This window comes from Helobdella robusta (genome assembly GCF_000326865.2).
Source record: "Helobdella robusta unplaced genomic scaffold HELROscaffold_30, whole genome shotgun sequence".
NCBI classification, from domain to species: Eukaryota; Metazoa; Annelida; class Clitellata; order Rhynchobdellida; family Glossiphoniidae; genus Helobdella; species Helobdella robusta.
This window is the reverse complement of record NW_008704502.1, coordinates 241,646-255,301: the sequence shown is the minus strand read 5'-3', so window position 1 is coordinate 255,301 and position 13,656 is coordinate 241,646. Positions and strand designations below refer to the sequence as shown.

Genomic DNA, 13,656 nt, shown 5'->3' with positions numbered 1-13,656 from the left:
TTTTAAGACGATGAACGTTTGATGAGCACACGGTACAATATGCATCATAACATACGTTCTTATTCGTTTTATTGTTCATCTTTTTCTGTTTTTAATTTTTGACGTTTTAATTTTAAGTTACCAGACACAAATGAACTTGAACTACACAAGATGTCGGGTTTTTAAGATCAAAGATTCAAGGTCTCTAATTTTCTACAGTAACTTTTAATTGTAATTAAAAGAAAAACATTCTCTTTATTCAGTTTATTATTTTAAAGATTGTTATAATAGCGTTTTTCAGTATTTTCTTTGAAAAATTTCTATCAATGTTAGCATTTGTTTATTTGGAATATTAATTGTTGTTTTAGTTGTTGTTATATTAACATTGCCGATCGGTGAAATGTTGTTTTTGTTATCATAAAAAGACTCCTTAGTTGAAACTACAAGTATTTTATATTATAACCAAAACAAGATGTTAATTGTTACCAGTGTTACTTTTAACATTTAGCTGTGTGTTTATGTGTATGTTACCAATCAAATTTTTTTGAACTAAACAGTTCTCGGTTAACTTAGGGGAAACTGCATTCAAAAGTTCATAAATTTATTCAATAAACATTGTCAAATTTATGTATTCAATATTTATTCAATAAACATTGTCATCTTGATGTGTGTTATCATATTAACCAGTACCAATCATCATCCTCATCTCAATCCCATCATTATTGGTTGTTTTTGTGAAGTTTGCACACTAAAATTGGTCATCATACATTGGATAATGTCGATAGTATTAAGGACTTAGGTGTAATATTTGATAATTCTTTAAAATTTGTTGATCATATTCATAACAATGTTAAAAAAGCTTATTTTTTGTTAGGTTTAATAATTAGAAATTTTAAAGGTGTTAGTGATCATATTTTTATAATGCTTTATAAATCATTAGTCAGATCTCAACTAGAGTATGCAGCTTGTGTTTGGTCTCCGTGGACAGTACGGGAAACAGAGGTGATAGAAAGGGTCCAGAAAAGAGCAACAAAGTCGATCAAGGCCTGCAAACATATGAAATATGAAGATCGTCTAAAATTGTTGAGCTTACCAACACTGAAATACAGACGCATTAGAGGGGATCTCATCATGATGTATAACTTGTTTAGAGCTAAAGATCAACGTGAACTCCCAGTAATGATGAAAGCTGGGAGACGAACAAGAGGACACGAAATGAAATTGACTGCTCTTCCATTCCATAAGAACATGAGGAAACAATACTTTATCAATAGATCAATTTGTATCTTGAACAATCTGGGTGTCGATGTTGTGAATGCTGATAATGTGAATGATTTAAAAAAATAGTTGGATACTTATCTTATGAATGCCAGATTTATGTACGATTGGGGGGGGCAAATGATACTTGATGTGACATTGGCTATTTGTGAGATTGGGATATATTCCATTTTTTTTTATCAATTTGTTTTTTTTATTATTATCTTTTTTTTTCATTTTACAAGGTTTAATACATTATTTGACTTATAAGAACATTAATTATTTTAAATTTATTCAGTACAGACTCATAGGTTTATTTAATTTATTGTTTTAAAATTGTCTTAGTTTTGAGAAGGCACAGGGACGTTTCGTCTTCGCCTTTGTTTAACGTAATAATAATAATAAATTTCATAACGCACCGTCGAGTGTAAAACTTCAAGGAACATTTTCTCATGAGGAACGAATAGTTACCACGCGTTGTTATTCGCGAACAATGTTCACAATTTGCAAAAACTAAACACCGGAACAAAATATGAAGATACAACAATTATCATCATTAAAATATCATCAGCTTCCTTTCTGCTGTCTGCCTGCCTTCGTGTTTGAGTCGACAGGTGTGAAGAGGTTGGGGAAGAATTTATTGAAAAAATAAATTAATAAATGAATGAGTGAATGAATGAATGAATGAATGAATGAATAAATAAATTAATTAATTAATTAATTAATTGATGAATGGATGAATGAATGAATGCATGAATGAGTGAATGAATGAATGAATGAAAAAGAGAATGAATGAATGAATGAATTAATTAATTAAATTAATTAATTAATTAATTGATGAATGGATGGATGAATGAATGAATGAATGAATGAATGAATGAATGAATGAGTGAATGAATGCATGAATGAGTGAATGAATGCATGAAAGAGTGAATGAATAAATAAATAAATGAAAGGAACAAAAAATTAACGGAGGAATAGGGTAAATTAAAGAATGAATTTATTTAATATTTGACAAATGTGCGGATGGAAAATTTTGCGGACAAGAGTGTTTTTATAAAATTGTTAACAGTTGCTGAAGCAAAAAAAAAATTTGTGAATAACTTTTCTACATTTGTTGCCTCAAGCTTGAAGATACATCTTTTTACAACACAATAAATTTGGTCTATTCGCCATCTAGCGATAATTTGAATTTTATCTGAATTCATGAAAAGCATTAAGTCAAGCAATAAACAAACTACCTGTTCGCTTATATATTATATAATATATATATATATATATATTATATAATTATATTATATAGAATAAATTATATTCGAATAATTTAAAATTGCGTAATTTTGAAGAGCTTGCAAGTAACTGCAGACTTTGGAGCAAAAATTCGCTCGTGAATTTAAGATTTTAAAATGATTTTTCTTGCATTTTTAGCGATTGCAAAATTTTCTTCCGTCATCTTGTCAGTTTCGGCAGCTGACAAGAAGTATGGAATGATAGTAGAGCCAAACAACCCCACGTGCTTTGCCTCCGAACCTACCGCAGTACTAACCAACATACGATCCTTACTGGAATGTTCTACCAAATGTTCTCATTATGTTTCTCCCACTGATGGTAACATCACTTGCAACGCATACAACTACGTATCCAACTCAGCTAGTCATCCAGCTAAATATTGCCAACTGTTTCATTTCACTTGCGATGTTCATTACAAGAACACCAGCAACATCTCCAACTGCATCTCTTACGAGGCTGGTTTAAGTTTTTTGTAATGATTTCTATTTACATTATCTACCTTAGCATTGACATATTTATAATTGATTTCATTGAACGTCATCTAACGGAGTTTCAAATGTAGGACGTCGAAGCCAGGAAAGCACTTGGTGAGCTGTTATGTTGTTTCGTTATTTCAGCTGCATTATAAATTTAATTAATGTTTCGAAACAGCTGTTGAAAATGCCGTTCTGCTGTACTGTGAGTCTTATCATGTTCAATCGATGAAAGTTGTAATGTTTATTGCTATCTCAACTGATTATTTTGACTGTTTTTTGTCGAACTGAATTAAAATCATTAAAAACTACTTTTGGTGATGTGATATGACTATTTTAAAGCGTTTATGACGTTATTACTTATTTGTTTTTTTAAAACGTGAAAACAATACATAATGATTTAGTAATGGTAAAAGTTGATAGGTTAACGGTCCATTACAATCTTCCCATGTTTAGAAGATTTAACAACACACAAGCGTCATATATGAATACGCGCTAAAGCGACGCATGACATGACGCAAGTGATAACTGGAATCTATTTGTCATATTCGAACCAGGTCCCTGCGTAACGGGACCAGGCAACCCTAACCACTAGACCATCACGACGCCCATGTTCTTCACAATTTTTGGTGAAAAGTTTTATAAACATGGATGTTATTAAATATTATTAAAATGTAGAAAAATATTTTACAACATACAATGTCCAACTAGCAAACATTTCCAAAATGACTCTGAGCAAATCCTGCAACTTTCCATTCACCTTCAACGGTGGATTGTTCTACTCTTGTTCCAACTCACTACCTGGCATCAACAACCCTTGTGCTCTCTACATGTGTCTCACTGCTAATAGGCAGTTGTCCATCTGCATTGATCCTCAAGGTTTACTTGACTAATTTTTTATGAAATTAAATAATTTCAAATGGTGTTTCTGAACTTTCCGTTGAACACACACACGTTTGTTTTTATTTAATGTGGCATATCAAAGCTAAACAGTTTTTTGGGCTAAAGAAGCTAAAGAACACCCTACTAAATTTCGTCTTGTTAATTTAGGCTTAATTTCCAAAATATTGCATTAAATGTAGTAAGTTAGAAAAATGATTTTATTTTCGTTTCACATGTTTACACTGAAAATTAGCAATAAATAATTTTTGTAAGCTAAAAAATTACGTGTGCCGTGCAGTAGTAATTATTCAAAACAACTTTACAACAATTTATGTATCTGAGGAGCTATCGATAATTATAATAGTTCAGTTTGCCTGCACCATTAACTAGACATCTTTTCAATTATTATTTTAATATTCATTTATATTCTGCTTAAGCTTACAGCGCTGCCAATGAAACAATCTTGTTGAACATTCAAACGTTTGCTAACTCAACTCCTGTCACATCTGTTAATGGATGGATTGTCATTCAGCAGAGGATTGATGACTCGCAGAGTTTCAATCAAAATTGGACAGAGTACAAGGTATTAATGTTTGAAAAAAAATCTAACTTGCATTGTGAGAATTTGCAAATTTTTGTAGTCAGGATTTGGAAATTACAATAAAAATTTTTGGTTGGGCTTGGAGAAGATGCACCAGTTAACGACATCGGCTGATTACAGGTTGAGATTTGAAGTTCTCATCAGGGGCTCGTGGTACTCTGATGAATATGACCATTTCTATGTTGGTTCCTCATAACTTTGTTTTGTTTGGTTTCATTCTCACTTGTTCAAACCTAATCAAATAAAAAGCTTCCTAAATTAGATTTTACCTAACAATAAACTTTTTAATTCATTAAATTAGACTTTAATTGTATAAATGTTTCTGATTTTCTGTAGAATTTATAAATCAGTAGACCTAAAATATTTTTAGATACGTTCAGAGCTGATGAAGTATTCTCTCAATGCCACTGGATACAGCGGAGATAAATGTGATATCTTGAATAGTCCAATAGATATCTATATCCATAATGGCATGAAATTCTCCACTCCTGACCGGGATAACGATCTATCATCAGGAAACTGCGCTGCCTACTACCTCTCAGGAAACTGGTTCAATAACTGCGCTCATCAACTCGTCAATACTCCCTATAATTCAACCTCTTTCCTCTATAAGAGTTCGCGAATTACTTTGTGCAGGATGATGATGAAGCGCAACTTTTGAGAAGTCTATTCAAAAAGATTTTGTAAGAAAGCTATTAATTATTTAAGAGTTGATCAATTCAAACAAATTTATAGAAAATGCGAAAAATTTTTATCCAATTACTTATAATTTTCTTAAGTTTAAACTAGCAATGCTTTCGTGATGGGAAATTTGTGGAAATTCGCTTTAAAATATTTTCATTTCCTAAGTATATTTGAATGGATACAACATTCTGAACAATAACATGTCCAGTTTTTAATTTTCATGACAAGGCATATGTGATATTTTGAAGATGTTGATGTTTGGATATTATTAATAATAATATTTGTGGCTGAATGATCTACTAACATTTCAAATCATTATTATCGGTTATGTTTTATACTATATCAGTGGTGGGCAAACTTTTTTTGTGAGGGCCGCATTGAGAACTATTTTATCTTTGAAGGGCCGCATATGTATTTAAATAGCAAATATTTTTGACCCGGAGGAGAATTTTTTTAAGATTTGTGGTTCCTTTTTTTGGCTATAGCTTCGCGGGCCACATGCGGCACACTAGCCGTAGTTTGTCCACCCCTGTACTATATGATTACATAATTTGTTGTGTTACGATGATTCAAGCTAATCATGAGTGAGCATTTATGTATGCTTATTTCAATCAAATTTTTACATAATTAATTTCTTTATATCTAGAGAAACCTTTTTTATATTAACTATGATTTTTTTCAACGTAAAACTTGTGCAACTTGTAAACATTTATTGTTAATATAAGTAAATTAGTATTTAATTTTAGTTACATTTAGTGTATAGTTCAATAACATCAATTCAACGCTCTAAAATGTTATACACTCTGACAATCGTTACTACTGACATCAGTGTTACTTTTAACATTCTGCTGTGTGTTTATGTGTATGTTACCAATCAATTTTTTTGGAACTAAACAGTTCTCGGTTAACTTAGGAGAGACTGCATTCAAAAGTTCATAAATTTATTCAATGAACATTGTCAAATTTATGTATTCAATATTTATTCAATAAATATTGTCATCTTGATGTGTGTTATCATATTAACCAGTACCAATCATCATCCTCATCTCAAATCCCATCATCCCTTTAACCATTGAGCCATCATGGGCGGCGTGATGGCTCAATGGTTAAAGGCGCCTGGTCTTGCTATTGCAATGACTGGGTTCGAATACAAAGAGATCCCCGTATATCATACATATGCAATGTGTATGATGCGTGGTTTGCACGCGTATTCAATATTCATATACGCTGTGTGTGTTTGTCGTTGAAACCTCTGAAGCTAACGCAATAGAGAAAGTAACCTTTAACCTTTTTTAACCTTTTATTAGTTGTTTTTGTGAAGTTCGCAGTTTGCACACTATAAATTTCATAACGCACCGTCGAGTGTAAAACTTCAAGGAACATTTTCTCATGAAGAACGAATAGTTACCACGCGTTGTTATTCGCGAACAATGTTCACAATTTGCAAAAACTAAACACCGGAACAAAATATGAAGATACAAAAATTATCATCATTAAAATATCATCAGCTTCCTTTCTGCTGTCTGCCTGCCTTCGTGTTTGAGTCGACAGGTGTGAAGAGGTTGGTGAAGAATTTATTGAAAAAATAAATTAATAAATGAATGAGTGAATGAATGAATGAGTGAATGAATGAATGAATGAATGAATGAATGAATGAATGAATGGATGAATGAATGGATGGATGAATGATTGATTGAATGAATGAATGAATGAATGAATGAATGAATGAATGAATGAATGAATGAATGAATGAATGAATGAATGAATGAATGAATGAATGAATGAATGAATGAATGAATTAATTAATTAATTAATTAATTAATTAATTAATGAATGAACAAACGAACGAACGAAGAAGATGACCAGCCAATTAAGAAACCTGACACCTAATTCGCATCAAAGTTCAATTTTACAACACCAAAGTTAATTTTTACAACGTCAAAGTTAATCTTGACCAAGTCAATATTTCCCTATATATACAACAAGGAGCACTGATGATGATTCATTCGGAATCGAAATATGGCCTTATTTGCAGCATGAATTCGAAAAATAATTTTATTTTGAATTTTAATAAACTAAACGTTCACCAAAAAACTTTAGTGAGAAAAATCGAAAAAACGAACTACAAACATATTAACGCCAAACATTCGGTAGAATTTATAGAATATTGTATTTATAAATGAATAAACAAAATATTTCCAATCACAAAAACAAAAATAACAAATTATTTACAGACCTGAATTCAACATATGCAGGATGTGTCGATTCATAGTCTTCCCAAAACGATTTTTAATGCCTTCCAGATTCTTTGCGATTGAAATTATTCTCTTGTTGAAAGATGCAGAGTCTTGTAAAAATCCATTCAAATCATCACGAGCTTTCTTAAAATTCGGAAGCAGTGGAGTGTCACTTGAGCACTTATCCAGCTGTCTATCAATTGGGCCTAAAGAAATTTTTGTAAAAAAGATTGGTTGATTTATTTTACACTTTCAAATGTAAATAGTTAAAAACCACGGAAAGGATTGAACATATAAAAAAGGGATTTGCATCTTAATAAAATATTTCTTACCTGATTCAGCATTAAAGCTCGAATTGCTCAAATCCCTTGCCACTCTTACATTTTAACAGCGTTGGAACCTGGTAGCTCCTTATCACCAGTATCTCCTGGGTGACCTTTCGCGCCTTTTACCGGTACTATGCCGTTCACAACAGCTCCTTTAGTCATTTAGTGGCAATGTGAAATGTTCTAATTTTATTTACGTGTTGTATATTTATAGTTTTATAACTTCAATCAGCAATTAAAAATCCTTTTACATATTTCACAATGAAATTTAAAAATTAAAACAAAATAAAATTTATACCGGAAATTTTTCGATGTAGATCTTCAAATTGTTGTTTCAAAGCAATAACAATATTCTCGGCGTAGAGGTTAGATGATTTCTTGTCAAATTCATCAATGAACTGCTTCAAACACTCTGGACAAGCACTCTGAGCCAGAGCCTGGTATCTGCATCTGCCGGCAAAACAAATCAAAACTGCTACAAATATTAAGTATTTCAAAGCCATCATTCTGAATGCGCTCTTTGTTCTTTTGAAAAACTGCAAGCTAAAACAAAATTAAACGATTTCTTTTCAATAAATAGTAAATTGTAGGCAAGTACACACACACTTAAACACAGTCACATACACAAAGTCACACTGGCATGTTAATTTATGTTTCAACGATGACTAACGATGATTCGAAGCGTTCATTTGTTCATTTGAAGTCGTTCAACTCTATTGTACAATCAAGTTAGCTGTTAAGAAGGTGCCCTTATACTGAAAAGAAACGAGACGGCGCTGCTTTATTTTAATCTATTTCAAACCTATAGCTACGTGATTTTGTAGTGTTAGCTAGACGATTTTGAACTTTTGCATAATAATTTTAACAATATAAAAATAAAAATAAAACAATATGAAAACAAAAACTCAAAGTTAAAATAAATTGATTTCTAAAAACATAGGTTACAAAAGTATATTTGTAATTTTATAAAGTATAATTATGTTTAATTTAAATTTAAAAGTTTACACAGTCAGTGTGAATCGGAAAAATTGATAAAACATATAAATAGTTGAATGAATGAATAAATGATTAAAAAAGATTGACTAATTTATTTCATGCCTTAATATATAAAAAAAAAAGTTGAAACTACGGAAAGAATTGAACATACAAAAAATTAATTTGCAAAATGCTCAAATCCATCCCAACATTCACATTTTTAAAAGCGTCTTTATGTGCGGCGGAACCTTGTGGCCCCATAATACCAGTATCTCCTTGGGAAACTTTTGGCTCGTTCACAACAGCTCTTCTAGTCAAGCGGCGACAACCTCTGGCCGCAATACTCTTAGTCGCTTACATCATTTACAAACATCAAACACTAACAAACATCAACAAACAAGAGTAGTGGTAAGCAACTACAAACAACCTCTAAAACAGCAGGCCACTACATTTAACAAACCACATATACATTCAACCGATGTCACCAAAAACATTTCTAAGACAAAGTTTTTGGTCGACACGGGAGCCCAGGTAAGCATTACACCTTCACGACAACATCCTCAACGACACATTGGTTGTCAAATGTCAAATCAAAAATCAGTTGGTTAACTTTGAGTAATAATATTCAAATGCATCAACATTTTGACACCTGGATATTTGATAGATAACACAGCACGACGAGCACCTCATTATGAATCAAATTACTTAGCGTTACAGACAAGCCAGCTAAGAATAGGATAAAGAAATTTTACGGTTGCAGCTCCTAGAATATGAAACAATCTTCCAAGCCATTTACGGGATCCTAATTTAAATCTGTTGATATTCATAAGACTGTTAAAAGCTTATTTGTTTTCAACCTAATGTTGTTTTTTCGCATTTTAGGTACGTTTTTGATAAATTTTACATTTTAAGTGGCGCTCTATAAATGTTGATTAATAATAATAAGTATTTAAAGATTTTGTGTATGTGTGTTTGTGTGTGTATCTGTGTGTGTGTGTGTGTGTGTGTGTGTGTGTGTGTGTGTGTGTGTGTGTGTGTGTGTGTGTGTGTGTGTGTGTGTGTGTGTGTGTGTGTGTGTGTGTGTGTGTGTGTCATTAGTATAAATTGTTAGCCAATGATGAAACAATATGTTTGTTTAAAAATGAATTATGCATGCGTTATAATATTTATTTCAAATGACAAATGTTTCATCAGTGATTAACGATGATGACTGATGTCTGTCTCTGAATAGTAATAATTTGAAGAGGTAAGAGATCCAGCCGTGTGTAATGTTTAATCATAGCGGCTTTGTGAGATTTGTTGCTTGCTGGCTAACACAGTTATGTCAAATTTGCATTGATCGCAGATCTATCACTTTTTACAGTACAGTCTGTTTTACTTGTGTCGTAAAACTTTGCAAAATTAGTATGCAATCTAACAATTAAATGCCATCGCTAATGAAGTATTAAAATAACGCTGCTCTATCAACAATATTTTATTTGAAAGATGTTGCTTAAAAATTTTAGCTAAACGTTTTTTAGCAGAGTTGTAAAATAAACTTGGTTTTTGTTGTCGTATTCGTGTTCACTTAAAACTATAGTTTAATAACGAGATGTGATGAAATGTTTGATGCTCCGCTAAATGTTATATCATGTCATATATCGCATTATATTTTTTGTTCATCCATTAATCTATCTATTTATTTGTAGGTAAATAAACTATGCGCTATAACTTTTTCTCATTGTTTAATTTAAAAAAAGACCGACTAAAACTTAATAATGATTCATGAAACGTACTCCTAAAAATGTGTCAGAATAGTTTGGTAAAAGTTGAACGAACTTTGTTGTATGTCTCAGATAGACAAGTCACGCTGCAAATATTTTATAAATTTCTGCTCGTTATAACGTTATAATGTTTTCATGTGACTCAATCTGCGTATGTGCTTGGTTATAGTTGAGAGAACATTTGGTGCGCGAGTAAGAAGTATTCTGTCGTTAATGTTTGGTCAGATTTTAATCAACAAACCATATTTCAATACTATCCAGAAAATCAGGAGGTTTTCAGTTAGGTTTTTAAAAAATGGAATTAACTTTTGTAGTAAGAATAACTACATATTAATAATTGAATAATTCTCTTTGTTAGCAATGATTTTTTTTAAATTAACGAAAAATTGTTACTTTTTTTTGAAAAAAATTAGGAGTGTCCAATTTTTTGTTGCCTCGAGGCTTCCAAAACCGGTCCTGTTTGTGACATCAAGTTAATAACTCTTACTGTTAGTCGTACAACGAACGCACAGTTGCAAATAAAGTTGACGTTTGTACTTTTGACGATAGGAACTAAATTTTTTTTTAATTTAAACATGAAGTAAATATAAGAATTGAAATTTATTATTATTTTAATTAACTTTAGTAGAAAAATTTTGCACCTCAAAATCCTCCTCATTTTTGCCAAATGAGGAGGATTTTGAAATAATTAAACACAACAAACTCGGCGAAAAAATTAACGAACATGATTTTTTTATTGAACATTGAAATGGTATAATATCAAAATTTACCGTCAGATAATGAAAACGAAATGAACGAAATTTGTAAAACACAAGAAAGCATTCAACAAATCAGAGTGAAGCAACGTATGTAGAATAAACTACAATATAAAAACATGTTAACGATCCCAACGAAAGCTTCAAAGATGCATTGCTTATGGTGACAGTGATTAAGTGAGACCGTAATTATTTGCTGACGAAGATGACAATGACGCGAATGATGCCGATGACGTTGGCAAAGCGTCGACAGTGACGATGAAAGAAAAATAAGTATTTAGCATCATGATTTGAAATCACCAAGTATCCATAGAAGCAATAGCAACCACACAAAATAGCAATGATAAAAATTGTGAAGTAATAACGAGTACATTGTTGCCATGCGATCATCGACCTATGACCTACAGTAATGTAACACTGTAGCAGAGTATGTAGCTGATCGTTCTATAATTTAACAGGTTTAGTCATTATTAAAATTATCGTGGTCCTTTCTTTTGCTGTTAATATTAATATAATAATAATAACACTAACTCTATTGTTATTATCATTATTATTATTATTATCATAACTATTATTATTATTAATAATATCATATCATGTCCTGGTTATGACATTAAACTGACCCTCACTGCCTTGTGAGTGATGTTGGATCATCAAAGGCTAGGCCCACCGCTTATAACTGTGGTTGCGTAAGGAAGGGCGTCCTGCGTAAAAATTAGCCAAATAAATTACTTATGATGACAGAAGTGACAATGGCCCTCAGTATCTGGCAGAATGGCGTCGAGGGGTATTTCGGTTTCATCATAGGTAGCCAAACGGCAACCCCCGATCTCGGGGAAAATGTCGTCTAAACGTGTGTTGTTGTTGTTGTAATATCATGATAAACATCGTTGGTTGCTGTATTGTTATTATCATCATAATCGATTATGAAAATTTTGAAAAACGCGTCTACTCTGAACAAAACTCTGAAAAATATAGACAAAAGCAAAAATACAAAAACATATTTGTCAGCGGTAGCCCTAATAAACAACAAGAACCAACGTTAACGAGTTAAACAATGAACTGTGACGCTGTGTTTGCACGTGTGAACATTTGAATGTTTGCACGTGTGAACGTTTGAATGTTTGCACGTGTGAACGTTCGCATGAGTAAACGTTCGTGTGTTTGTATGCATGTGCGTGAGTGAACAAAAGAAAGAAGCACACAAAAGACGAACGTGATTACAAAAATGATATTTGGAGTAGTTTCACATGAAGACAAATGGGATTGACTGATGGGGTAAACCACATAACACGCAAAAAAACCAAACTGGCAAACATTTAAAATAACGTTGCAATTAATTATATTTCATTACAATTTATTACATTTTATTTCATTACAAATAGTTATTCCTTACAAAAGTTGCCATCATGTACTGCGTTATATCAGTTGAAATAAAAAATTTTTGCTTAATGATAATAAATAACCTCAACAACAACATAAATATAATTAAAAAAATCAAAAGCAAAGCACAATTATAATAACATTAAGAACACCGACGAATCAGAAATACCAATCCCAAGTATCTAAACTGGAGAGGAGTTTGAACATCGAACTGCGTTTACCAAGGGTCCGAGTATGACGTCACGCCCCTTGAGGGGGTCGGAGGGTGAAAAAGTTCATCAAGCTTATGAGGGTGGAGAAGTTCACCTATGAAAGACTATTTCACGTGTTTTACAGAGTTTTACACGGGTGGTGTGGGATTTGTTTGTTACGTTTCAAATTTCTACATGAAATATTAAAACTTTTGTATTTCCAAAGTTCATGTCATTTATTAATGCGTTATTTCAGCTGACAAAATGAGGTCAGTGATCGTGTTTCCTTTGAATAGATAAGAAAGACGACTAGATCTGATAGAAAGAGACGCTGAACACCCAGGGAAATGTCCCACGACATGTTCGTTGAATGATGTTCAGCTAATTTATCGGGCAGTCCAGTCCTCCATACTACACTTTGATCTTAGCCAAAAGGCCGAGAAGCGACATTACATTACTGAATATTGAAATGTAGCAAACCGTGGAAAATGTAAAAAATGCAAAAAAAAACAAATAAAAACAACAAAAATAATAACAGTAACAACATCAACTATAATAACAATAATAACAATAACAACAACGACGCAAACGTGTCTGATGACGGCAGAAGAAGTAGGAAAGACTTAAAAGATGACACAGACGATCGACACTGTTACTAATACATAACACAGCTAAGACATCAAAAACCACGAATATCCCGCAACATTTCGTCTTCCAAATAAAAAAAAAAAATAATAATAATACAAAAATAATAATAAAAATAACAACAATGAGAATAACTTTAAAAACATCAACGTCAGAAGAAACAACACGCACGCAAGCAACGACAAACAAACAACGACATCATGTAGTTGATGAAA

The 13,656-nt window shown here is 32.0% G+C and overlaps 2 protein-coding genes across 2 annotated transcripts; one reads left to right on the top strand and one right to left on the bottom strand.

The window, feature by feature from the left end:
- Positions 1 to 4,398: 4,398 nt before the first annotated feature.
- HELRODRAFT_81234 (hypothetical protein) lies at positions 4,399 to 5,143 on the top strand (the record flags this gene model as incomplete). Its single annotated transcript, XM_009021910.1, has 3 exons — positions 4,399 to 4,464; positions 4,523 to 4,663; positions 4,853 to 5,143. Coding segments are annotated over 3 exons (498 nt in total), but the record flags the coding sequence as incomplete, so codon positions are not given.
- Positions 5,144 to 7,394: 2,251 nt separating this feature from the next.
- Positions 7,395 to 7,891, bottom strand: HELRODRAFT_174454 (hypothetical protein; the record flags this gene model as incomplete). Its single annotated transcript, XM_009021909.1, has 2 exons — positions 7,395 to 7,609; positions 7,804 to 7,891. The coding sequence occupies 2 exons, from the start codon at positions 7,889 to 7,891 to the stop codon at positions 7,395 to 7,397; spliced, it is 303 nt and encodes a 100-aa protein (XP_009020157.1).
- Between the last annotated feature and the right edge of the window lie 5,765 nt (positions 7,892 to 13,656).